The sequence below is a fragment of the Xiphophorus maculatus genome, chromosome 2 (genome assembly GCF_002775205.1).
Source record: "Xiphophorus maculatus strain JP 163 A chromosome 2, X_maculatus-5.0-male, whole genome shotgun sequence".
In the NCBI taxonomy this organism is placed as follows: domain Eukaryota; kingdom Metazoa; phylum Chordata; class Actinopteri; order Cyprinodontiformes; family Poeciliidae; genus Xiphophorus; species Xiphophorus maculatus.
Window position 1 is genome coordinate 15,279,395 of NC_036444.1, and position 27,769 is coordinate 15,307,163.

The following is a 27,769-nucleotide window of genomic DNA, read 5'->3' on the forward strand; positions in this document are numbered from 1 at the left end:
TTGGTTCTATTAACTGATGATGATGCATTTAGTTTTGTGGTTGCAATATAAAAAAAAAAAAAGAGTGAAAAAGTTGAGGGTGTAACGTACTGTATCATGTACATATGATATTTAAGAATGGGGACATATACCTTTTAACACACTATTTTCTTTATTTAAAAAATGCAACATTTTACATTATGTCTTTTAATACATTATATACATCTTTTGCACCATTAGTTCTGTTATTATTCAGAACACTGACTTAATAGATATTACAATCCAAACCTTTATTAGTTAGAATGATCATCTGAATTGTTTTCTGGTCATTTTCAAGTCTTTAACATTAGTCTAAGGCACCCAAACTTTGAGCTATTCAGAGGAAGAGGTAATTGCTTAACACATCTAGGTTTGCTACCACGCCAATTCACTTAAAGCATTATATTGTCCAGTGTTGCGTCTGCATTTACTTGGAAAATGCCCTTTTGCGTTAGACATTGGACAGAATGAGTACTCTGAGACCAGGTCTTTATTTGATGTTGCTCTCAATCCAGTCTTTAAAGTTATCCACACGTGTGTAAACTGTGTAGAGTTCAGGATCACATTCCCCCTGATCATAGCCAAAGCTCACCAGTCCCAGGAGTCTCCACAAGCCTCTGTTGTCCTTTTGCACCTGAGAGAACTTTGAATTATAGCTGACCTGGTTCCCAGAGTTGGCAGGGAGGACAAGGATGCCCCCAGTGTCAGACGGACATATGTTAGATGGACCATAGTCAGGTTTTTGGCTTGCACATAACATATTGTCTGTAACACTGACCGGCACACCGTTACGGGCATACTGATGCTCACACGGGACTATATCAGCAAGGTGAACCAACCCAACCCTTGCCTTTTCCTCACGGCCCAAACTAGAATCCTGCAATGGAGACCAGCCTGTCACAAGCCCTTGATCTGATGTAACCTCTTCCTCCTCGTTCTCTGACAGGCAGAGCGGCAAGACTTTTTCTCCAATTCTTGCCTTGTCGAATAACTTGATAACAGCAATGTCAGAGTCAAGAATATTAGGATCGTAATTAGGATGCACAGCAATGGAGCTCACCTAAGAGAGAAAGAGATTTGTAACTTTATTAGATTTCTTGCAGAGCAAAATTGGAAAATAAAACATCCAGAAGCTTACCCTGAGGTGTTGAGGACCCTTATTTTCCCTGCGGTCATTGCGGTAGTGCTTCCCAACGACCACCTTGATGGTGGCTGTATCCACAGGATACATCTTTCCAAGCTCTGTCACACAGTGAGCTGCAACTACCAGACTCCTTTGGTTAACCAGAGCCCCGCTGCAGACAAGCTGCCAGTCAGAGGCCTGATTTAGGTTGCTACTTCTGTCTCCAGCATCTTTCTTCAGTGTTTCGTCCTGGTTGCTTCCTTTTGTCACCTTAGTCTCTGTCTCCTTGAGGGAGCGGCGGTATATGGCCGCCAGCCAGGGCCAGTGAGCCTCTTCTGGCCTCTCTGGGTCAAAGTTTACATGTTTCCCACAGACTGCCAAAAAGGAAGAAACAAAACGAGAAGTGAGGCTATTATCAAGGCGAAACAGGAAGATACAGAAAGAAATTACTTAAATAAAGACTGAATTAAGAACTTACAGACTTTTAATGATTTTATTTCCTTTGAAGACAGATAAAAAGCAAACCAGTGCCATAGTTGGCAATGTCAAATGCCAGCAATAATTTATTTTGCCTATCTGACTAATAATCTAAAAGACAGAAAAATAAAATAAGATAAATGCTTAACTACTTGTTTGACTTATTTTTCTTTCAGCTTTTCCTTTTATAGGTTGCCACATCGAGTCATCTGTCTCCAAGTAACCCTATCTTCCTCATCACTCCACTTCATGTCCTCTTTCACTTCATCTATAAAGCTCCTCTTTGGTCTTCCTCTAGGTCTCCTGCCTGGCAGTTCCAGCATCAGCATCCTTCTACCAATGTATTCACCATCTCTCCTCTGTACATGTCCTAACCAGCTCATCTACGTACTGGTTTTACTTCTTTTTTAATCATCTGAAATGTATTATATATTTATTCAATACACTCCATAAACAACTGTCCTTTAATAGTATTAAGACCCCTTAAGCTTGTTCAATTTTCTGATGCTACAACTGCACATTTCAATGGATTTTGTTGGGATTTTACCAGCAGATAACAGATATGAAGAATAATTGTGAATCAGAAGAATAACAATTTGAAAGGATTGCAAGTATTTGCACTTTTATGTACTTCTAAATAAAATCAAGCACAGCCTATGAACATAAATAGTACATATTATAGGGGGTAAAGAGATTATTTGTTTGAAAAATACAGATTTATCTGGCATTCCATTCCAAGGCCAGATATTCTAAACATACAGCCAGCGGCTTAATGTAATGGAGTCTGTCCAAGTGTCCAAATACCTCAGACAAAAGCAGGAAGATAAATACACAGGCATTTCATACTTATTTACTTATTTAAAATGATATACCTGTTTCCTTCCACTTAACAGCTAGAGGTATGAATAATTGATTTTTTTATTACATTCTTGAATAGTGCATTTTTATAAAATGCTGCTGTTGCTCATGACAAAAAGAAGAGCAGTGCTCTAGTAGTGATAAAATGAAAATTTAATTGCAGCTTACATGAAAACCTTTTAAATAAAAGATAGTATTGTTTTAAAGTCTCTTTATATTTATTTCTTAATTCAGTATTACACATCAGTTACAGTTTTATTATCAGTTTTTTTTTTTACTGAACTGCTTGTATAAATAAATAAAACAAAGGCAAAAAATAGATCTGTGTTCTGTAAAATGATATGATCATATTTAAGAACAATAAAAACTTGCTTTGTGGGTCTATGTGAAAATGTTTTAAACGTTGCTTCCTTATGATCATCAAAAGACACATCGGACATACTACATAATAATTAATCTCAAATCATTCCAGTTTAAACCATCTGTAAATCAAGCATTGCATTCAATACAAATCAAACGGAGACATATTAAACAAAACGAGATTTTCTAGATTATTGTCTTCAATCCCACAACTTGTGGTTAGTTTTTTTTTTTGCAACAGTTGAATTTACATCCATCCATTGCATTGGGCCTGGTGTTTATCTCAAGCAGTCAGTTAGCTCCACATTTCTCAGAAAAAACCATAAAGGCATATTTTAATCTTTTTTACTGCAGCAGTCTTTCATTGAGAAGTTATGCAAACTTAAAATCTTATCTACTTTAGATAACCCCCATAGCGTCTTCAGGTTATTGACACAGAAAGATAGAATGAGGCCATGACAAAGCAAACATTTGCATGTAAGAACAAATCTCATATACTAAAATGCAATAACTACAATCTTCAAGAGTATTGTAATTCATAAACCTTTGTTATTCCATTATGACTATAAAACGGATGACCAGTGTCTCTGGTGTACAGTAAACCAGTCTAAAAGGCAATGCATTCCAGTAGCTAAAGGGATATTAAAATTATTTTACAACCCTCTTTAGTAATTTTCTATTAAACAACCTACGCTGGCGCCATCTGGTGGGCAGTTGATGCTTAATCCTTTTCTAAATTTTCATCCAGAAGCATCATCAACAAAGAAAAGCCTATCAAGAGCTAAGATTAAATTATTTGCACTGTCCTGATGCACTTTAGTCCCCCATATGTATTAAAAGTGTTATAAATGACATCTCTTCATTAATGGGATGTACTGCTGTGCTTCCATGTGCTCCTTAAAAAAGTCAGCAACATGGTTGTCTATTAAAGAGCCTTCACTTGAAAGGCATTTTATTGTTTATATCATTCATTATGATGTAGTAGAAAGTTCATTTTATTTTGACATGTTCTATTTTGCTTGCAATATTACATTGTTACAAACTGTTACCTTCTCTCTGCAACTAATTACAAACATTTTGGTGCCAAAATACCTGGTGCAATTGCACTACTACATAATTGTCTAATGAATAGTTAACTATTCAGCTATTAACCCAGTAGTGGTTTAAGAGCAGACTAGTTTCTTGTGAATAATTGGTTTTAAGTCAGTGTACGAAAAGCCTTCAGTGTGAATCAGTATATTGCTTATACATTCTTATAAATGTATAAATTCTTTATATTGGGAATATTATTGTAAAGTGGTACGAGGTTTTTACCCAAACGTGGGATTTTCTTGCCTTTTCAAGATGGCAACATTACATTTGTGTCTTGGTTTAGTTCTGTCTAGGTGTTAGCTCTGTACTTGCTCTTTAATAGACAAGCATACCATGAGAACGGAAAAAAAAAACCTAAGCCACCAGCAAAATTATTTTATTTTTTAAAATTGATCTGTTTTAATACACGTATATTGTAGAGGGGTAAAAAACAAGTTGTTAGTAAACAAAACCAAGAAGTAAGAAAATAGGCACCCCAACATAATTTTTCATTTTGTATCTTTAATTTCTCATCGTAATAAGTGCTGTAGTGTTATTTCAGTTAGTCCGTGCAATTCTACACATGGCCGCTAGGGGCGCTGACGCGTTGGTGACCAAGAAAAGATTGAGCACACCAGAAGAATAAATCTTCCTGTAGAAGGTAAAAGGAGCTCAACGTGTGTGTCTCGTCTTTTTCATATCGCAGGTCAGTAAAAATGTATTTTGATGCATAAATGCGGTGTCCTTTAAGAATTAAGAGGTTATAGACTCGAGAGTCAACTGGTGGGTCACTTTGTACAGCTTCGGATTGACATTGTGTAGAAAACGGGACGCATTTCTGGAGGCTAACTAATGCTAATGCGAGCGAACATTAGCATTAGTGTTGAGCTAGCTGAGAAACAGTTGAAGGACTAGAGATTGAATTCATTTTGAACTTATTGTATTTTTCACTTTTGAAATGGTAAAAGACATTTTCTGGTGTCTTTTCTTTATGGGTTATTTCAATAACACAGAAACAATGTTGTCAAACTCAATGAGTAAATGGTTGCATGAAGAGACAGTATTAACGGAGCAGTTTGTAGTTTTTTTTGTGTAAGAGATAAAATACTGTAATGTTGTTAAAACAGTGGATACAGTTAAAAGCTACATTGCTTAAATATTAAAGTATATGTTGTGCAGAATAAAAATTGTAAAAGCTATTAAAATAGTTAAAAGCATGAGAAGGATAAATATTTTTTTAATAAATATTTACGTCCTTTGACATTGCCTAATCCTAAACATTTATAAATAGTAAACTGTCAAGAAATTATCTAATGGCCTTTTATGATTGCAAATATATCAAAGCAGCAGTAGTGAACTGTGCATCTTCTTCTACCTCATGACCATAAGTGAAGCCCTGCTGCCCTCACCTGGTGAACATGAGACATGGCGTCCGCTCCATTTCCCTGTCTTTAAACATGTGCGCCGAGCGCTGCCAAAGTGATGATAATACTGAGAAGCACACTCATACTCAATATGGGTGTAAAGATGATGGAAACCCTGGGATAACTGAGGAAGCACTGGGGAACTTTTAGTGGGCCCCACAGCCTGGAGCTTCTGGTTGACTGCAGAGGAAAGGAGCCTGTGGACGATCGTCTTCCTGTGGGGCAAAATAACCGCTTGAAAAAAAAAAGAAGCTTTTTCGTGCAAGTACTGAAAAAAAGAGTTTCTTTCTGATCTACAAGTTAACCATTTTAAGTAGTGTTCTGGCAGGTCAATTACTTTTACTTCAATATATTTGTGTGAAAACATTAATAAGCATACCTGGACGGTACATGTGGTGGCAAAATTTTTTGCTTGACCAGTTCTGATACTTTGGGTTCTCGACATGCTGTGAATAATAACAATAATAATAATAATATTTTCAGAGCACGTCCGATACAAACAGTAAAATTGAATTGACATCAGGTTTTAAAAAGGTAATAACAACTCTTTAAAAGTGTATGTAAAACCTCTCAACTAATATAAAACATAGGAATTGTAACAATGGAAATTGTTCTTTGCAGGATGAGAGTGCTCTGGAGCATTTACTACTTTTAGTCTGCTTTGGATTGTTGCCTCTTTCTTACATTCATCGGGAGAGTAAAAGAGATTTTCCCTTTTTTATCACTGGCAAAAATCTCCAGAACATTTAGACCAAACTAAAATAAACATAAGGTACCAGTACCTCTGAGACAGAAGGGCTGCTTGCCACTCCAGGTACCATCTGGCTGACAGGTTCGCCTTTTATCGCCGCTGAGAGCATATGAGTGGTTGCACATAAACTCCATAGTTTCTAGATCCAACCCTGGCACCACCTGGTGGTAGCCGTTGTACAAGCGGGGAAGAGGAGGACACCTCCTCTCTGCAAAAATGGAACACACTGTAGATGAGTTTAAAAACTCAGAACATTTGTTTTTGTGTTTTTCTTTTTAAATAAAACTCTTGCCTGTTTGGCTCTGGTTGACTTCTTTGTCTTTTTCTCTTTCTTCCTTCTTTCTTTCCAACTCCTTAGTTTTTTCTAAGGAATCTTTTTCGGTTTCGTCTTTGGTAGTAAGAGATTTTTCCTTTGTTTTCCCATTTTCCCCATTTGCTCTGTACAAAGTGTACTGTGTCACATTAATTCGAGAGGGATCAATTTTCCTCACTGTCGTCGGAGATCCAGTGGTGTTATTTTCTTTCTTTGCATCCTTTGAGTTCGGAGAGTTTGTGCTGTTCTTTGTCAAATCCAGCTCAAATGTTTCCGCAGTGGTGTCACCCTCAGACACATTCGTCTTCAGTTTTGTGTCATTTGGGCCAAATTTATCTGGGTCTCTCTTTCCATTAATTTGCTCATCTTTTCGTTGCTTCTCTTCTTGCCCTTTGTCTTTTTTTGGCACTATTTCTGTGTTGTTAGCCTTCCCTTTCTCTGGCTCAGGGTCTGAACTTTCTTCCTTTTTCTCTGGTGCCTTTGGTCCCTCTGGTTCTTTTTCCTCAACTGTGTTATCCCTGCTGTCAGTGCTTTTAGGATCCACTTCAATTTTTTTGTCTTCGCTGGGCCTCTCTGATCCAGTATTTGTTTCTTCTAAATCACCTTCATCCTTACCTTTGTCGACAGTATTTTCTGGAACTGTTTTAGTGTATTTATCTTCAGTGTCCACTGATGTTGTGTTCTCTACCCAAGAGTATATATCTTCCCTGCCAGCACTTCCTTTTTCTGTTGTGTTTTGTTGAGGTATCTCTTTAGCTTTACTGTTATCTTTCTCACTCTCTATATCTACTCCCCTGCCAGTGTCTGCCTCTTGCACTTTATTTTTATCTTTTTCAGACTCAGTTAGAGTGTTATTCACTGTGGATGAAAGAAAAGGAAAAGATCTTAAGAGAGACACTTGGAACAGTTCCCACATCCCTCAAGGTTTTTTAAGTATCATCACATTGCAACCAAAAAGGGCAAATATATATTATATGGATGTCATCTGTTAGACCAGCATGAATTGTGAAGTACACAGAGAATGACATATATATATTTTTTCTTTAACAAATGATCAAGCTATTTCCGGTCATAACAGGAAAATCTGTCGACATGTCAATTATTAGTTCACCACTAGGACTGGCATGTTGGAAAAATACTGAAATAGGTCCTCTGGTCTAGCAAAAAAATTAAAAAAAGACAGTATCTTTTAAAGTACATATTTAGTGGTTGTATTTAGGGTGTGACAAAAAACTTTACATCACTTTAACATGTTACACTAACTGCAAAAACTGTTGATGGGAGGCTTAATGCTGGGGATAGTTTTCTTTAGTAGGGTTAGTGAAGGTGATGAATTGAAGGGGGGAAATGAAGCTAAACACAGAACAATTCTTCAAGAAAAGCCGACACAAACATTTATTAGTGAGGTTTGTGTTCTATTAGAAAAATAACCTGAACCAGCCATTGAAGTGGTTTAGAATCAAGATGAATAATGAGTTGGAATGTTCAAGTCAAAATCCAGATTCTTGCAAGAGTTGAAAAATTGTATTCACAGAAACTCTCTCCAATCTCTCTGAGCTTTGTGAAACTTTACAAAGCAGAGATGGCAAACATTTTTGTGTTGAGATATGCAAAGCTGGAGCAAACAGACACCTGCAAAGGCAGCAAAAGATGCACTAAGTATTGCTGAATTCAAATGCACTTCAGTTTTTTTATTTTTACACATTTTTGGAAACCATATGTGCACTACTTCTGTCACATAAAATGCTAGTAAATTACACATAATGTCATGTTACATTATGTCATGTAATAGGTATGATTACTTTTTTAGACTTCAACAAGCGGTCTGTAAAACAGGCTTGGATCAGAATTTTGTCTTAATGCTGAACATCTTTTTAACTTATTTCTTCAAAGATATCTTTATAAAAAAAATTGATTGATACGTAAATATTTGACCCACAGTCGGATTGTTTTTGTGTTATTTTTATGTTGTAGGAAACATAGTCTGACCTTTAGAGCAAAAAGGAGGAGTCCCACTCCAGGTGTTGTTTGGGAGGCAGGTTCTCTGGGAGATCCCAATGAGTTCATAGGGCTGGTTGCACATATACTGGAGTGCTATGAGGACATCATTTGGTCCATACACCAACAGGTGGTCACCATTTACTGGCTTGGGTGGTAAAGTACAGACTCTTTCCACTGGCACTAGAGACAAGGGAAGAAAATCAAGCTATTTTCCATGATCTACATCATCCCTCAGGCTGCGTGAAAAGGTCACAAAAACAAGAGAGTACCACACTGACTACCCAAATCCACAACTGTTACTATTTGGAAGAAACTAAATCCCATATTTTATCTTACCACATTCAGGTGCTGTTGCACTCCAGGTGCCATCGGTCAGGCAGATGGCAGTACGAAACCCCCGCAGTTCAAAGCCCGGGTCACAGCGGTAAGTGATGCGAGAACCAGAATGTAGAAACAGGCCCTCTGTAGAACCATGTTTGGGCACTGGAGGCCTGTGGCATCCCACCACTAAGAGGAAATACAGACTTGCACAGTTTATTAATGAAAACATGCTGCTTTCATTTCCTCTTTCATAAACAAATAGTGCATGTTCACAATTATGATGTATAGAAGGCATCTTGAATGTCTCAAACTTTGTTTTATTGTATTCATAGTTGTTTAATGTTCTAAACAACTACGAAAACACAAATCAATGCAGTCACATCATTTTGGTTTTTGCCCACATGCAATGACTGACAAAAGTTAAACATATCATTTGCTTTCCACTAAGAAAGTTCCAAAGATTTTAAAGCGTACCCTGCTATCACGGGGGCTTGTTTACAATTAATTTCACCCATCATGGTAAAGTGTGAACAGTTCACAGCAAAACTTTCACACATGGCTTGTAAATTTGCCAGAAATAGATGCAATAAAAGAGCCGTAGTCAAACTGCTCAACTTTCCACTGTCGTAAAGTAGCATTTATGAACTGAAGTGAGACAAACTGATAAAATGGTTGTGGAACAGATAAAAAACTCAATTGTTCCTGTGTTGGATATTAGAATTGTTGTGCAGATTCTAGCATGCAATTTCTACATCCATATTAATCCTAAAAGACCTGCAACACCAAGAGTTAAGGTCACGAAGAAAGTACATTAAAACTGCAGTTCTCCGTGTCAGGTAATCTCTCAGGAAAATTTATGTGTTGATGTGAACTGCAACATCTCCAAGAAACTGTCTTTGGCTTTGTGACTTGGAAAGCAAATTTATAATCTGGGCATATTTTCCTGTGGTCTCTAAATCTTTTATTATCATTAAACAGAGTTTACCAATATGACTCAGATGCCAAAGGATCAAAACAATTTTCTATCTTGAAGATATCATGACAAAATATTTATTTCATCATGTAAAAAGAATACAAAAAAATAGAATAAAAATGTATAGCACAACAGCAAACCTACCATCGAGCTGGAGCATTACAAAAGTCAGGCACAGTTTCACAAAAATAAACTCTGTTTACTAATTAGGTGGGTGTTATCACAGGAAATCACAGGGTTGTGAATAAAAATACCTGTCACACTGTACTACATCTTTCTAACTTAAAGTCTAATTATATAAATTTTCCTTTTTATTAACATTAGATTTTTTTGAAATAGAAAAATGGGATGTGAATACTTTTGTGGTGTAGGGTGTCTGTCCACAACTAAAATAATTACAACATTTATTGTTTTAATGTGTCCTCCCTTGAATCAGGAAAACTGATTAATTGGGTGGATTTCAGATTTTTGGGTAAAAACTAATTTTGGATTTCTTGAGAACTTCAGATGTTGGAGGCAGCTGCTAGGAACTCGGTCCAGACCACAAGCATTTCCCTCATGACAGTGAATCACTGGCTGACTCAGGGTAGAAACACAAGAGAAAAAAAGCTTCAATGAATAAATATGTTCTTGATAAGTATGCTGTAACTAGGTGTGTCTCCTTTTAGAATTACTGAAATAGTTATTCCATCTTATTTTATTTCCTAAGGCTCAGTACAGTCCATGCCACATGAAATTAAATATTCAAGGATGGATTCTCTCAGTCAAAACCTGAACACGTTGTAAATACTGTAAACAACTATAAGCATTTTGTTTGCAGTAATAAATCCTAAACACCTACCATTTTCACACCTCTTCCCCGTATAGCCAGCTAGACAGGCACAGTGGTAAGTGTAGGAAGTGTCCAGAATACAAGTCCCATCATGCAGGCAAGGGGATGAGCTGCAAGCTGTTGACAGGAAAATATGACACTGAGATACAGCCATAATTAAGGATTAATCACACACACATAAATGCCCGTCCATAATATATTACATCCTTCATGTTAAAAGCTGAAGTCTTTTTTAAATGCATGTGGGCATTTTACACAAAACAGCCTCAGTTTACTTTTACAACTTTTGACTTGGCTGCTAGTAATTGATGTGTGTGTGCGTGTGTGTGCGTGTTTGCTGTAGGTTTGTAAGTTAAAAAAAATAAGACGTTTCTGGAAAGAAGGTTTTTTGTTTTCCCAACTGACTAATAACAGACTCAATAGCGTGACGAAGGCCTTTGCTGTAACATGTAGGTGCCAGTCGTGCAGTATTATAGGCATTTAAAAAGGCCACGGACACAGTGTGCCATGGAAACTTATTTCTTGTTTGTATCTGTTGTGGAGGCTTTAAAGAGCCTCTTTATTCATTGAGTTTAACTTCACAAATGCCCTTTTATTTATTGCATATGACACAGTTCTCATTTACAGAACTAAGACTTGGTTTTGGTGAAAATTGTTCTCTTGGGTAATAGCCAAGGCAAGGGTTGATGCAGCTGGTCACTACATTTATTCATTTAAGTGGGTGCAACACTGCTTTAATTTTCTCTTGTAGATGACCCACCTGAATTTTCTTGGAAAGTAGCGAAGAATCCATCAAAATTCTTATAACCATCAGAAACAAACAAAATGTGCAAAGTGTTGCCAGAGCTCTGGAGTGCGGCAGGTCGATTGTTCCCGCAGAATCTACCAATGACACGAGAGTTGATGCTGTCTCCATCACGTACCTCTACAAAGTCATAGCGACAGGAAGGGTGAAATTCCAGACTCAGCATCATAAACCTGTAAGCACAGAAATCAGAAGCATAGTTGCAGTCAAAGGTTCATGTAGTTCATCATGGCTATTAATATCATTTTGGGTTTTAATGATGCACTTAAACTTTTTTTTTTCAGAATATAAAAATATATTCTCATGCTATGACTGTGTCAAACTGGTTTCACTGTGGGCATTTACATTGGTGCTCCAACAGCAGAGATGAGAACTGATGATTCTTAAGAAACCTTTTTCCCACTCCTACTTCTCTGGAGCAACCCTACTACCACTACTAAATATGGTTAAAGCGGAGGTCGAACATCAGATTGAAGAAATTTAAGTGGAACAGTTTCTGTCAGCAATTAGGCCCCATTCATTCCTCTGTTACGTGCTTAAACTCAGCCTCCCAAGCCATCTAACTGCATAATTGGTTCTGCATGCAGAATCTAGCAATCAGTGCTGCCACATAATGGTTCTTGGATTCCTGCTGCCTTTTATTCTTTTTGGTTACAAACAACAATGATTCGTTTCTTTTTTTGTTTGTTTTTAAATCCAACCTGAAAACAGCTTAAGAATCTCTGAGAGAACCATGGCACCAGAGTTTCCCTGGTTTGCTTTCATAGGCTGCCGTATCACAGAAACACTCACTGCATAATGGCAGTTTCAGAAAATATGGCAAAAGAGTTTTTCTGATTACTAAGTAACCTTGATCTTATTTATCTGTGTTTGAAATACAAATTACTTACCATTATTAGATAAAATAATTTCCACTGATTGTGCAGATTGTTTTGTTTGCTTTTTTTTTGGTATGAAAACAATGATAAGGATTAAGATATTTTGATTATCCTAATAAAAGCAAGATGGAGGGTTCTGAGTAATGATTAATATAACACTTACATGTATTTACTAGCTATAACTTTGTTTACATTAAACATGAATATGGCGAGATAATCATCACTTAGCAACAAAGCCATATTCCAATCCCCAACTTTGCTTTTTCTTTTTTTTTTTTTTTTACCATTTCTGGCACCGCATTGATTTCTTAATGGATAAGCCATATTCATTTTTATTTTTATTCAAATAAAAATCTCTGTATGTTCTGTTACATTGCTGTATTTAGCTAAACAATATTATCTGCTTTCCTTTGAACTTATTCACCATGTACATCACTCTAATTACAATTACCAGCTGTTGAAAGCCTGTTAAATATTTTCCTTGATGTTGCCGAAACATGTTAATTGCGCATTACTTCCAAAATAAGTAATACAACTGTTAATAACTTAAACAGACCTTTAAGTGAAATTAATAAAATTATTTTCAGAACAGTGTGTGCTCTAAAAAGAGAGCCGCTTTAGGATCTTAATGTGATTTTAAGTGAATTTAATAATGTAAGGAGAAAGTTAGATACTTTATTTACTTTGTATCGGCAAGTGATTTTGAGAACAATCAAGAAAATCAGAAAAATCTGATAATTAAGATTAAACATTTCTAGGTTTTCCATAATATCAGACAGTCACGAATGAAGGTTGTTCTGCTGCAGCTTCTACTGACTAATATGACTTGCAGTTGAGACATGTTAATTTGAATATTGTCCAATAACTTAATTTTTAACAGGAAAAAAAAGTTATTGAATTTTCAGCCTGAATGTGGTCTTGCTAAATCTCTGTTCAAAAACTTGCTTGTAAAACTGTTAATGTGAAATGAGAAACAGGTACAGAAATAGAAAGTTACCATGGCACAGAGAAATAATGACTTTTCCTGAAAAATGTGGTCAGTTATGGTTTTCAAATTCTGCTATAAACTTGCCATTCCACAAAACACATTGTGCAGAAATACTTGAGCAAAGTGGAAATTTAAAGAAAGGAGGGCATTTAGTAATGGCTATTTCAGATTGTCGTTGAATATACCATTAACTTTGACCACACAAAATCTGTTTTTGTAATTTCAAAGTTATTGTAACAAAGTGGTCATTTTGTGAATTCTCATAACCTTTTCTAAGAATCTGCTAGGATTTTCTTTGGAAAGTACGGCTTAAATCTGTAAGCAGCAAATTAAAACAAAATGCAGAGCATCTGCATGATGGACTGTTCACATACAGAAACTACTTTCCATGTTTTAATAGACTTAATACCAACTTTAAATATACTTTCTATCATTGAGAATGTAATCCATTTTGTTATGTTAACCAATCCTCACAGGTTGTGAACTTGTCCTCTGGCTTGCGTGCAAGTTTGAAATTGCAGCTATTAAACTTACTTTAAATACATGTCTATTAAATTAAACTTCTATTATTAATTTAGATCCCATGAGATGCAATTAATATGGCAGTATTTCTGCCAGACTTATTAAACCATTGTGTGGGATCATACCTTATCATTAGAAGTAAATATGAGAACATAATAAAACTGCTTTCATTTTAAGTTTTCTAAAAACAATGTCTATAGCAGAAGTTCCACAGTTTTCCACAGTTTTATAGAAACACATGAAGTCGGGTACAGCTATCTCTAGCTATGGACACTATGTATTGTGTCTGAACTAATTGCCTTTCATAAAGTCTTAAAAGTATTGGTGGTAGACCTGTTTCCAATTGTGTTTTGATGATTTCCTTCTTGTTTATTTTGTTTTCTAGGTCTTGCCCTTCATTTCTGTTTGTCCTATTGTTGAAATTTAAGGTGTTGCCATATGAGTTAATTCCTTGGTATTTATTTTGTTTATACTTGTGTTCTGTTTTTTATGCCATTGGATTTTGTTCTCTTGAATCAGCAGTTTTCTTTACCCCTTGTTTTCATTTTTTCTTTGAGTCTCTGTTCTGCTCATTAGTGTTAATTATTCATCTCTCAGTCTACTTGTTTGCCTTCCTTCACAGCTGCACTCAGTTTGTCATCAACCTCCTGCTTTCTTGTCAGCTACCACATTCTTCATTTAAGCGTCTTTCTTTTTGTCATTCCCTGCTGGGTTCTTCTGGTTTCTCATCTCCTGTTTTGTTCCATGCTCTGCTCTTCAGTGCATTCAACTCTCAAGTCTCTTGATTATTTTGTTATTCATCATTAAAAGAACTCTGTTTTTGCAACAGTAAATCTCTGTGTTTAGGTCCTCCATGAAACTTAATAATGACACATTACCAGTTTTAAAAACAAGTAAGAGGTGCTTTTTTACCCTTATATTAATTAGAATGTCATTGTTTTTGATTGGTGCAAAATAAATTGTAATATTAGAACTGTGCAGAATGTCCTGGTTTCTATAAATTTATAATAAAGGCCATTTGATAGGGAAGAAAACATCCTACAAGTAAGTTTTAGATTGAGACCACACGTTAACATTGTGTATCAATGCTATAGAGATGTAACATAACTATCTGTCTAACTATACAGCCGTATCACATAGCAGACAAGAAAATGTGAAAATAACTGTTTGATGCCTTACCTGATTTCAATAGTAAACGGTTTTTCCACTTGTATGGTCCACTCACACCTTGCATTGTTGGGGTAGCTCTCAAGAACCAAATGGCCCTGCCGTTTACGGATAACTCCTCCACACTCTGAAACAAACATAAAATCAGTGCTGCTTTTCTTTTTTTTTTCTTTTTTTATGGATGATTTGGCTCTAGCGGCCTTTATTTCACAGTAGATTGTCAAGAACGTAGGTTTAATTTATTCAGCAGACTCATGGTCGACATAGATGTAAAAAAGAATAAATATGACACACATGTATGAGAGAGGGGAGAAGACATTTGGCAAAGGTCAAGTGGCTGGGATTCGAACCCGTGACAACCGCATTGAGGATTGAGGACTCTGTACCTGGGTTGCATGCTCCCTCCACTGCTCCAATGCTACATTTTTAACTGTGGCTTAATTATTTCAAGGAATGAAAAATTGTTCCTTTTTAAGTTTTCAAAATAATTGTAGAAGCAGAAGAGAAATAAACAACACATAAAGAGAAAAACAGAGATTGACAAACATTCTTGGGCATCTGCTTATAATCAAATCCATTCTGTGTAAGTTGTACCCCCTGGTAGAATATTTGCGTATAAAAGACTCATTGCTATATATTATGTTGTTTTATGGGGGTGCAGATTATTGACTCTGATTTGTCATTCATCTGTTTGTGGAAAAAGCCCTGGGGTTCTGGCTAAGATCCAAGATGGCATAGTAGTTCCAGCTTAAGACAAATCAATGAGGAAGAAATAAAGAAACATATGGAAGCCTCAGTTTAATTTGACTTACAGAAACAGAGAAGCTACCAGAGAGGATTAAGAAAACTTACTCATGCAATCTCCTCCAGACCAGCCGGGGCGACACTCAGCGCAGTATTTTCCATTAATAAAGAAGTTATCTTGGGGCCCCCACGTTCCGTTGTTACAACGCTTACAGTTCTCAAAAATGCTGCATCCTGCAACAGATGTAGAACAGGAAGCAATATTTCAGTTACGAGGGTGTTCGCCATACTATTTTTAAGTAAGCTCCTGTTAGTTGGTGTGTGTGCGTGTGTGTGTTTATACAGGAAAATGGAACTTTTTATGAGAGGAGCAAGGTAGCTGTTCTCTACCAAACCCTGTAAATGTTTCTTTTGCTTCAACGCTGTTAAACCCATTAGGCTCAACTGTCACTAAAGCAAAACACAAACACATGCTGCTGGTTCTTAAAAAAATTTTTTAGAAATGGTTTCCTTTATGGATGGATTTTCACTTAGGAGGCCAGCCTGTTCATAAAGTGTGAAAAGCCACGTACAACTTGAGGAGTGGTATGAATTTTAACAACAATAGGGCTGGGCGTTTACCAATGAAAATTTATGATTATGGTGTTGAAACACCATTTTTGTGTAAAACTGCTATGAAGGTATTTTAAATTGAAACAGCTGCTTTTTCCTCATGAAAGAGATAATGAGCAAATTCATGCTGTGAAAAAAAGATGACATTATTCCACAGGGAATAGGCATGTAGAAAACAAAAGCTTTTAAAACTCCCATTCATGTTTAAAGGCCTCAGTTTGCACATATACATGCAGGGATTCCCCCAGAAAACTAGCTAAGCCTGCTGGTTGGGTCACTACGTCATTTCACTAGCAGCCCACCATGATGTTGTGCTAATTAATGTTAAAAGTCAAAAATAAATTTTAAAGTTTGACTGCTGCTTTTATGCTATTGGAAGACATCATTGACCATACTAAAACAACTGGGTTTATAAAGGAAAACACAAAAAATACAATAAAAGAAAAAATTGCACTTCAGTTAACTCCTTATTAGTGATCAGTGGCAGTTAAAACAGCAAATGGAAATTGGTTCTAGAGATCGGAAATTAGGAGAAAAATAAACAAATTCCACAGTAATTCAGTCTCTCAGTCAGCTTGGGCAACAGGTCACAACATCTATAAAGCTAATGTTAAACTAAGGATTGTGTCCATATGTGTCTGCATTTAAAGTGGCATTACCTGGATGGATGATACAGGGGTCGCACTCGTTGATTGCATTGCGGCAGCAGGGCACAGCATAGCCAACCTGAGTACCCTGGAGGGGACACTTACAGCGGATAACGTCGTACTCACAGCAGCCTCTGCACATAACGCTCCACTCTGGACCTGGGCAGTGGTTGTACAAGTACCTGTAATCTGAACAGCATGATACATATAGGTTAGAAATACATGCAGGAAAGAAAAAAAAGATTAAAGTGAACCAGACATGGAGAATACATGCCCAGTAACATGACTACTCTTGTGAAAAAGTGGTTCGTTGTGGGCTATGGATTAATTTGTGTTTGTCTCTGCTGCTGGGCTTCTCTGCCCCTTAATTTCACTTTGATTTCAAGAGCCTTTCTAGGCGAATAAAAGAGCCCTCTGCAGCTTACCCCCTCTGCGTGTTACTTCATCAAAAAGAATGGAAAAGTAAACACAATGGAAGACAGATTCAAGTGATTACTCTCTGCATGAATGCAAGTACAAAGACAGTCCGTGTTTGTAAATTCTTAACCCAATAAATGTTATGTTTGATTAGATCTGAAATCAGTCAAAGATGTTTGAGTCTGAGTTTCCATATTATGTAACAGTGTATTTAAAAGCTAAAACAGACAAGTGAAATGCTCTTGTGGCAGATGAGCAGGGGCTGCACTTCAAACTTGGCACAGCAACAGGGCAACATATTGTACGTCCCTCCGGTCCCACAAACATAATGACTTCTTTGCTCTTAGCCATGGATTTGCAAAAACCACAACAACATGCTAGCTCTGTCTTTTCTCGATGTGAAGTTTCGGCTCCACTGATACAAGCAAAGAAGTGGACTTACCAAGGCAAGAAAATAGTGATAAATCTCTCAAAGGATCACGATCAACTGGAGAAAAACACAGATGCCTTGGAATGTTGTGAATCCACCCTATTGCTTCCACAGTAATGATATCATAAATTGCGTCTCAGTTCAGTTCCACAGAACTGTAGCCCACTCAAGTATTTTGTCCAGAAACATGCATCGACATATTGCTGACAGTAAATCCTGTAATGATATTGAAATGATTTCCCTACAGGTTTTCTGAGGACAGCTATTGGGTTTCACAGTGTAGTTAAAGTTCTTGACTATATATCCTTTCCTGTTCAAAACCAAGGTCATTGTGTGTTTTCTTTTAGGTGGATATGGCATCAACCTCAGAAAGCACACACATAGAAGGACAATCAGTCATGCCATTAACTAGGGTACAGCTTCATAACAGTCAGATTTTGTAGGAATTTATGTAAATTCCCATGTCATGAGGCTTACTTGAAATGCAAAGCAGATGATCTTAATTTTCTTTGTCCCCTCTGGACTAAAAAAGGAAGCTCACACTTTCTATTCAGTCATTTTTGTGGATTTTTGCTGATCAAACATTAGAGCCACAAACATCCACAGCATGTTACTAGACAGCATGTCTAAAGGGATGTGTGCCGACTGCTGAGAGAAGACATGGCGCAAAAGGAGGATTATACAAGCCCAGCGTCACGCCCAGCTCTTCACATGCTGATGCTTTGTTAGGACCCCTTGGAGCCACATTGGAATTTGAAGGGTACACTTTACGCCTTGTTTCCCCACAGCTTTGTTTATGTTCAGAACTTGGACTAGAACCCCCACCATAGCGACCAAAGCAAAAAAAACACACACAAAAAAAACACTGGATGTACTCCTTATTTAGTTCAAAACAATTTTGTAAAGTGGGGTTTTGTAACATCATTATCATTAATAGTTTCCTTACCTGAAGCAGAAAGATGACATATCTAAAGCTATTTAAAACAACTTACTGAAGGGTTTGTATGTGCAAGATGTAATAATACAATTTAAAGATATACTTTCTTTTTATGTTAACTATAAATATTTATATTAACAGAAGTCAAATAACCTGTTTTTGGTTGCCTTTTATTCTTAATGTGTGCAGTCTTTATAATGTCAGGCTTACCATATGTAGAAAATGGTTGTCTATGTTCCAGGGCAGAGTTGCTGTACAAAGAGGATATCTGAACATCTTAATAGCTTAATTTACTTTAACACAAGACTCCCATTACTAAAGGAGGAAGGCCACATTAATGAAAAAATAACCTTTATGACCTTCACTCGCTTGGATTATATGTGTGTGTTATTCTTGAGTGTGTCGAGTTTTTTTGACGCAAGGTGTTTTGAATATGTTTCTTAGTGATTTTATCTGATCATATGACTGGTTATTTGCTTAAACAATTTTGATGGTGATTATTACCTGTAAGATTGAATGTGTAATGGTTTACTGCGGAACTGAGGCCTTTTATTCCAGGTATAGTCAGGTTTATGTGTTTTTTGTGGTCTTCTTTTTTTTATTATTATTATCCCGTCACACTCACAAACTGCTGATGAGGTAATGAGTTTTATTCCATAGTTGTAAGTATTTTCTGTTTGCTTTGTTTGAAATTCTTAAATTTTATGCAAACTCATAGCAAGACATCTTTACACATCAAGTATTGGGGCTGTTACTGATTATAGCTTGAAAGAATTGCACTTCAAAACATTTTTGCTGCCCCTTTAAGCACAGAATGAAAAGAAAGCTTGTTACATTGAGGAAAGTTCTGCTAACTTTCCTCAATCTAAATTAGGATTTTTTTAGTTAGTAAAGTTTACCATACAGTTTCTTAACAATCCTCTTAAATTCTGTTTTGTACATAAAGTGGAAATAGGAAAAAAATATGGATCATTTTTTACAGACAAAATAAAGAATTCCAAAAATGGCCTGGTGTTATATTCCCACAATAGCACAGAAATATGTGGGAATAAAGCACAAGTGAAATTCTCAACATGCAAGATGTTGCAATGTTGTAAAGATTATTCAGGCTTTTTCAGGCCAAACTATTGTGTTCTCTTGTTATTTACAAGGTAGTTTGGTGTCTAAATCCACTCCCTCTTTCCTTGCCATGAAAGAGTCAAAGGACTTCACGAGAAGGTCTGGTTGAGAATAAACCTTAAACAAAAACAGAGACAAAAACTCAAAGAACAAAATAAGACTCTATAATGAGTTATTTTTGTACTTTACAAACTGCATCGGTGGATAATTCATCACAGACAGTTTGGCTTCAAACCATGATGAGCTTTGGTGATATATTTATAATCCCCCATCTACCTCAAAGAAATGTGGCTTCTAATTGCAGTCTTCTCTCACTCATTACTGTTTCACTTACCACAAACACTGTCATTTAAAAAAAAAGAGATGTTGAATAGAATTACTGAACTTAAAAACAAAACACTTAGCATTAGTTTAATTGTATAAATAAAGTTGAAAACTGTTTTTGTTTTGGTTTAAACATTGTCCTAGCAAATTAAGAATTAGACATTTAAGAAGTGGGAGACCAAAACTCTCAGTAAATGTGCTTTTATTTAGCTTGTCCTCACTGTTACCTTGTAAAGATTTTTTTTCAACAAGACATAAACGGTGTTTGAAAAGAAGTGATGGCTACTGCATTGTGATTTAGGAAGTGCTGACATCAGCACCTCCCCCCATTATGTAGGTTGTGTGCCTCTGGACTGCAGAACATGGTCTGAAGGGGCCATGAAACTTGATTTAATGGACATAAACATGAAAGAGTCAAAGGACTTCATGAGAAGGTCTGGTATTGTGATTACACACCAATGTTTTTGTTGGTGTAGAGATTGTAAAAGAAGACCCCCAGTTTGCATTTAAATGCAACAGAACAATTAATATTCATTCCTAAAGAAATGCCTTTCCAGTTTCCATTATTCCTTGTGCCTTACTCAGAGTATTATATTAACTCAGGAAATAGAGTTCAGAGTTTATAAATTCTGGACTGTATTCATTTTTTTTGCTGAAATCCAGTTTTGTTGTTAAGGCTGCAATGTTTTGCTCCAAAGCACGATTATGAAAGTTCTCCGCAGAGTTGGACACATGCTGGAATGCGTCTTTATTTTCTTGAACTCTCTCTGCTCTTTCTTTGATGCGCATTTGCAGGGAGTAAAACATTCTTTCTTACTGTTGAAATTTGTCCCTCTAATGAAAGAGATTGCCATCCTGTAAAAATATTGCGGTTGTTCACTCAATTGAACACCTGCAGGTTGCTGCTGACTGAACTGGTAAAATGTCATGTGCATTTTTATGGGGGTGTTGGAAGGTTAAAACAGGTGTGAAATCGTCTGTACACAGCTGTTGACCTGCAAACAACTATTACACTTCTACTGCTACATCACTGATGTTTTTTAGGTTCACTTCTCAAAAGCATTTAAAATGATTTCAGACACTGTAATAAAAAGAAAAAAGAAATAGTATGAACAAATTATTTTGATGTGCACAACACCCCATAATTTACCTCAAAACTGTGATTTTACCATTTGCCCCCAGCTAATATGAATTTAAAGACAAACTAAAGGTGTTGACAGTCAGCAGAGAGATACCCTAACTATAAAGAAATCGCTTTTTATTAAAAGTAAAAAAAAATTATACGTCTTATGGTATGCGTTGTAATATGATTGTAGGCGAGTGAAACAAGATGTAAACACTGAGGAATAAAACATTTTTAAAGATCAGGTCAGTTTTCTTTTTTTCACAGTACATTTTCTTGCTAAGTGTGCACATTTTTGTGGGGGATGTTCATCTCCTCTTATGTAAGACGTATCTGCTTGTTCCATTCCAGACACAGAGCTTCTAAATGCACTGTTAAGCAGTCATGGCATGAGTCCATAAAAAGGTTTTTGACATCTAGTTAAAAGCATAAAATACTGGGATTTTGGCAAAGCTGGCCAAAGTATAATGTACACAGTTCTCCAGTTAGGACCTCCAGGCCAGCAGGGGGCCCTGAAGACTGTTTGACTTGTCACAAAGATACAGTATAAGCCACATGCACCAGATAAATTAAGAATCTAAGATTTCTAAATATTAAATTTTAAAGATTTAGAAAAATAATACAAAATCTAGACTGTACTAGATGTAACATAAAAATTTCATATTTTGATTGTTATGGGAGTAAATATTTATCATGCAAATAATTCTCAATAGATAACAGTTTTCAGGTTACTAGTGAGCAACAAACTAAACTTGACCAAGCCTATCTTGACATAGCCCTGCTCTGCATATGTGCACTTGAGCTCCTCAAAGCTTACATACAAGCCCATCCCTTTTTCCATACTATTTTTAGCTAAACTGAACAGCCACATTACACTTGGAAAAATACAGTTTCCACCACATCCTCTTGGAGGTGATAATGCCTAAGGTTTCTCAGTGTCAACACACAATGTGAAAGGAAGAAAGAACTGTAAAAAAGTGACTTTAAAGTCATTTATGTATACTTGCAAGATAACCTAGCTTCTTCCCACAGTGTAGTCCTTTAAAAAAGTCATTGTGAACTTTCTCCTGTGACCTCAGAGTGCAGGGACTTGTCCTGTAACTGGTCGGCAAATCCCTGCTGAAGTTGGTCTCAGTGGCCTTGGGGAAGACATTTCACCGACCTTGATAGGCAAACAATTTGGTGGGACTGATTAGATGTTGGTCTACCCAGTGCAGCTGTGGCTACAGTGAAGCTTAACATGAGTGTGTGTATAGAAGGGTAAAATGCTTTGGAGGCAAAACAAATGCAGGCCAATTGCCATTGTTTTTTTTTTGTTGGTTTTTTTTTTTGGTTGACTTCATCCAAGTCATTGTTTTCTTTAGCTGCTGTGTCTTTGGTACCACCTTCTGTCTAAATATATCATTGTCCCTGCTATAGTAGGTTGCTAGCATGGGCAAAAATATGGATTGCACAAAGACGTTTGCAAAGAGTTCTAATTAACCATAATGGACAGGAAATGGAGACTGAAATCAAATTCTGCTGTGTCCTATGCAATCTTGAAATGTCTATAGAGTTTAGGCAGCTGTCTCAGTATGGATCCAGATTCAACAGGTAAAAATTCCCATGACTCTTGTGAACATCTGCTCGGACTCGTTGCAGTAGTGTTCCTTTGACCTTCTGAACCACTGCCAAAAACACTTTAAAGTCAGTGGTAGTTTTGTATTTTAGGATGCACTTAAATATAAACCTATGATTATACAAAACATTTCAAATGTGTTGCAGATGATGAACTTGACCTCATGACTGAGTTATGGATCCCACATCTGCACTAAATGAGTGAAGCAAATCTATTTTCTACACAGCACCTCTTTTGAAAGTGAGATAAGTATAAAACCCAAATGTTGAGCCTGTTTTCCTCACATATAATTTCCCAGGAGAATCTTCTCTTTCTCCAGTTTAGACTAGCATCCAGGTGTTGTGTTCAGAGCCAAACTGGACTCTAAATTGACATGAAAAAACTTTGAAATGTGAACGGTTTGGGATTTGACAACGAAGACCACTCTTGAAGTGAAAACTAATGTTGCCCTCCAAAGTATGGAGCACATAAATAGCTGCTGTTAGTTGTGGGCAAAAACTAGCTTAATACCACACCATTAAAAGCATAAGACACACTTTGAGAACCCGCTATACAAGCCTGATGTCATTTTATTGACTAATTGTGGCACATCTGCAAGCTAATAAATTGCTGTTTATTTTTCTGTCTGTGTTTTGACCAGACACAGACACAAATACAGCAAACATGTGTCAACAATCACTTGAAAAGACTATTCTCGCAGTGAAGTTCTGTAGTGGTAGAATCTTGCAGTGGGTATGAGCTTCTTCATCAAGGACAAGAAAATCCTTGAAGAAAACCTGCTAGAAGCAGCAATAGAGGGTGAGATCACAGTTCACCAGAAGGACAATTACCCTTAACATTTAGTCAGAGCTATAATGGCATAGACCAGAAGGAAATGCACATACAAACTTTACACAGGACAATCTACAATGCAGAGAATTTAATGAAGAGACCCTATTATATACCTTCCTCCGTAGTCAGAAATGTTATGGAACTGATTTGATTAAGGTCTTAACCACAGAGTGAGCAATGAGCAATTATGTTATATAACATAACTAGTGGGCACTGTTTCTACCTGTGGTAGTTTTCTTCTTTATATATTTTGAATTTACAAACCTGTTTCCACAGTTTGACATTGCTAGTGTCATAGCACAATGAATGCATTTTAGAATACTATGTTAAATTTAGACTGTTGCATGATAATGCTTTTGAATTTATTTATAGCCTTTGAGCGCAACCATGCATGTTATCTTTCACACAAGATCTATTGTTTCAAAGTACATTTTAAATTAATCAAAAAAAAAATCTAACTTCTCAGAGTTTCAAACAACTTACTAACATCAGATCATCTGATGTTAGTTATAACCGAACTTCTTGCCCAGATAAACAAGAAGTTCAGTTATATTTTTGTTTTGCCATAGTTCAGTGGCAATTTTCTTTGGAGGAATTTTCCTGCTATAAATGACAACTGGCAGTATTTATATGCAACTAAGTAAATACTTTACCCCCTGACAAAATAAATCTTATTTCACGCTGATGTATTTTGGAAAAATAACTTTTTTACAGCAGCTGTGAGAGGAAGCACAGTGTAGGTTTGCGTTGTAAAGGAGCATACAATTTCTTTTTCTTACTGCCCACAACAGCTGTCTGGTATGTTGAGGTCAGAGTGATTTAGTTATCATCCAAAAGGGGAAAATCCCAGGGCAGCACTGTGGTCACTGTGTGTCTGAAGATACCCAAGAGCAAGGATTTGATTGGCCAGTCCACGTATGTTGACTTGAGTAGGTTCCTTAGACTGGAAACCACCAACAGAATTAAATGTCTGTCCACCTTATTTGTCTCTGTGGGTAAACAGTGTGATGGAATGCTTATATAAGTTAAAGTGTCTGGTTTTAAGCGTTAGATTATAAGGCTGATATGAAACTTGAATTTGTTAAAATATGTTGCCTTGTTATTTACCATAGATCATGCAGCTACACTTCTTAATTTAGTCGTTCTGTGTTTAAGTATGCATTTGAAAGCAATTTTTCAGTTAAATAGAATAGATATAAAAAGGCAGACCAGCCTTTTTCCTTGATATTTTAACGGACTAAATGTTTTCTATTTTAGGTCAGTAGGAATTATTAACACCAGGAAAACAAAGGATTTTTATTTATTTTTTTTAACTTTCTAAAAATTCAGAAATTTAAAAATGTAAACAATTTGGGAATGCCCAGAAAACAAAGTCATGGCTTCAAAAACTCCAGATAAGTAATTTACAATAACTGGGTTAGACGGAGACACATGCTTGGTTGTACTTTAATCCAACACCTCACACATTGTGTTTTCGTGACAGCATGGTAGAAATCTAAGCAATAGAATTAAATGCTGGTATTAACACCATGTGAATGTCCTAATATTATGCGGTACAGGATGGAAACTGCAAGTGCTGAAAGATCAGACAGGGAGGAAAAGGCCATTGTTTTAGCAGTAGCATAAAAAAGCCCAATTACAGTTCATAAATACACTCACAGTCAAAGACCTTGACGTTTGGATATATGTTTTGTCGCCATATAAACGTAAAATTAAAGTTGGGTTTTTTTTGAGAATTTTTTTTTTTTACCAACAGTACACTTGGCAAAAAAGCAAAGCTCTGATCTCAGGTCTGTAGGAGAGGCATGGACAGAGCTAAAAAGTTTTTTTTTTTATGTGTACACAGATGTTTTATATATACCCATATATATATATATACGGTATATGTATTTCAATTTATATAAATAAAATGAGAAATTCTGTCACTGTTTTTTTTTACGTAACATCTAGACATAATGTTGATCTTGACTGAGCTAAACCAGAAAATATTTGTTTCGATTTAGCATCCAAAAGTAAGTAAACGAACATGTTTCTTTTTGTGCAGTGTGTGTAAATAAATGGTTTAAGATATATTTTTTACATATGCGAGCATGAATACTTGCTTCTCTGGTGTGCGCTGCCCAGAAACGCAAAAAAGGATTTCTATGTGGGCTTTAACTAAACACACCTCTGCTTGTCAGAACAACAAGGGAGAGAGAACAAGGGATACCAAATAGGAAGTCTTAAGCACATCAAAAAACCAAAGAGGGACACCAAAACATGACCAAACTGTCATAAATGCAAGCAGAAACAAATGTGTAAACAGCCCCCAAAGAGAGGATATTTTTCTCTCTCCTTTTAAGAGGAAACCTTCTTCATGTTGTGCAATAGAAGTTCTATCACCAGCTGATTATGAAACAAGACATGCAGTAAGTTATTCAGCTGACAACAGCATAAGTATCTGCCAAAGGGAACTGCTTCTTTCCAGCCATATGCCACAGTCGCCAATATTACTTGTTAATTGTACATATGGGTTTTTAATGAAACTGAAGCACCCTAAGAGGAATCAGACCAAAGGGCAGAGGTTCAGTCGGGAGTCTTAGACGCAGTTTATGGTACACAGATTAGAAAGAGTTACTGACTCAAATGTGAGTCATGTCTTCCAGTGGTTCAAGTGGTCACGGTAAGCAGGGAGAGACAATCCTGCTCACAGCATGCTTGAGCATTTAAAGAGGGGAGTCTGAGACAATGGGGAACATGTGCCAAGATTCAACAGGCTTATTTGGACTCCGAGTGCCTAAATTCACCTCGAGGAATGTATGACGGCATCCGACTTTTGCTTTGTTGCCGATTTTTTCAAAACAAAAACATTTCCACTCATTCTCTCAAAAGCAGCTGAAAAGATGAACATCACAGAGTAATTATCTTCAACTAGACTTCACAGGCATATTGTTGTTTCATGATAAAGGATGTAAGACAAGAACTTGCACTGTCTTGTATTTTTATTCACTAAAACAGCAATAAAATAGACGTCACATCCCCCTGATCCTTCTGTTACAGAGTGCTTGGACTGACAAAAGAGGAGAGGGAAAGGCAAGAGCACAGATGCTGGGGTAATGAGAAAAGACAAACTCTGAGATTGGAAGAGGGACACAAACAAGTGCAGTGAAGGTAAATCATAGCACAGCTCTTACCGTAAGGCCATGCTGTCCCCAAGGGCAAAGAGATGAAAATAAGGGAGACAGAGAGGAGCCAGCCCTCTCTTCTGGACATAAAGGTGTTGGTCAGTCGGATTGTCCGAATGCTCCCATGGGTTTGCCCCAGCTGTTGTTCCTGTCCCGCAGACAGCATGCTGCAGTCTGTGCCTCTGTTTACTTTCTGAACTCAGCTGACATTACTCTCTCTTTGCCTTTCATTCCTTCCCTACCCCTCCTTTTTATTTTCCTCTTTCTTGCCCAGTGTCTTTCCCCCTCAGTTTCTCCCTCTCTTACAGCTCCTGGGGTTCAAGTTACAGCCCAGCCTTGCAAAGGAGTTCCACTGGCAGTGGTCTCCCAGGAAAAAAAAAAAAAGGAAAAACTCCCCTTGCCTCACTTAAACACCAATATCATGGCTGATGAATGAAAGCAAGCGCCAGTGTTTTATGCTTATAATTCATAATGATCTCACACACACGCACGTTCACACCGAGCTGAAATGTATTACAGCCGGTTTGCGTTCCAGACTCTCTCTGCCACAATCATGTCAATTATGCGGTGACAGAATTTATGCCTCTGTCACTGGATGTGTGTTGACGAGTAAAAAAAATCCTGAGGTCAGTGTTATTCAAGTTCACACAAGCAAAAAATGCCACAGCTGTGTTTAGTCTCAGAGAGCAGTAAGCGTTTTACAATAGAATGAAGACAAGTAATTAATTTGAGATTAAGTCAATAGCACGCCCACTGTGTTTAAAAGCCACTCCTCCAATTTCTCGTGATTAAACACTTGAGCTAAAGGAGACTGATTCAGAATGGGAACTCTGTAAAACCCCAGTTAAGGAAAAACAAGCTGTGAAAAGGTTTCAGGGCTTCTTACTGCTAAATGTGCAACACTATGTAGAAAAGTGTGTA

At 36.7% G+C, this 27,769-nt stretch overlaps 1 protein-coding gene across 1 annotated transcript; it reads right to left on the reverse strand.

Moving 5' to 3' along the window:
* Window positions 1-132: 132 nt before the first annotated feature.
* On the reverse strand, window positions 133-27,188 carry pamr1 (peptidase domain containing associated with muscle regeneration 1). Its single transcript, XM_014469954.2, has 14 exons — window positions 26,858-27,188; window positions 16,898-17,074; window positions 15,735-15,860; window positions 14,895-15,009; window positions 11,283-11,500; window positions 10,532-10,639; window positions 8,733-8,903; window positions 8,385-8,576; window positions 6,375-7,253; window positions 6,114-6,290; window positions 5,711-5,777; window positions 5,317-5,546; window positions 1,157-1,515; window positions 133-1,078 (listed from the first exon to the last, which is right to left on the reverse strand). The coding sequence occupies exons 1-14, from the start codon at window positions 27,012-27,014 to the stop codon at window positions 509-511; spliced, it is 3,546 nt and encodes a 1,181-aa protein (XP_014325440.2). The 5' UTR covers window positions 27,015-27,188; the 3' UTR covers window positions 133-508.
* Between the last annotated feature and the right edge of the window lie 581 nt (window positions 27,189-27,769).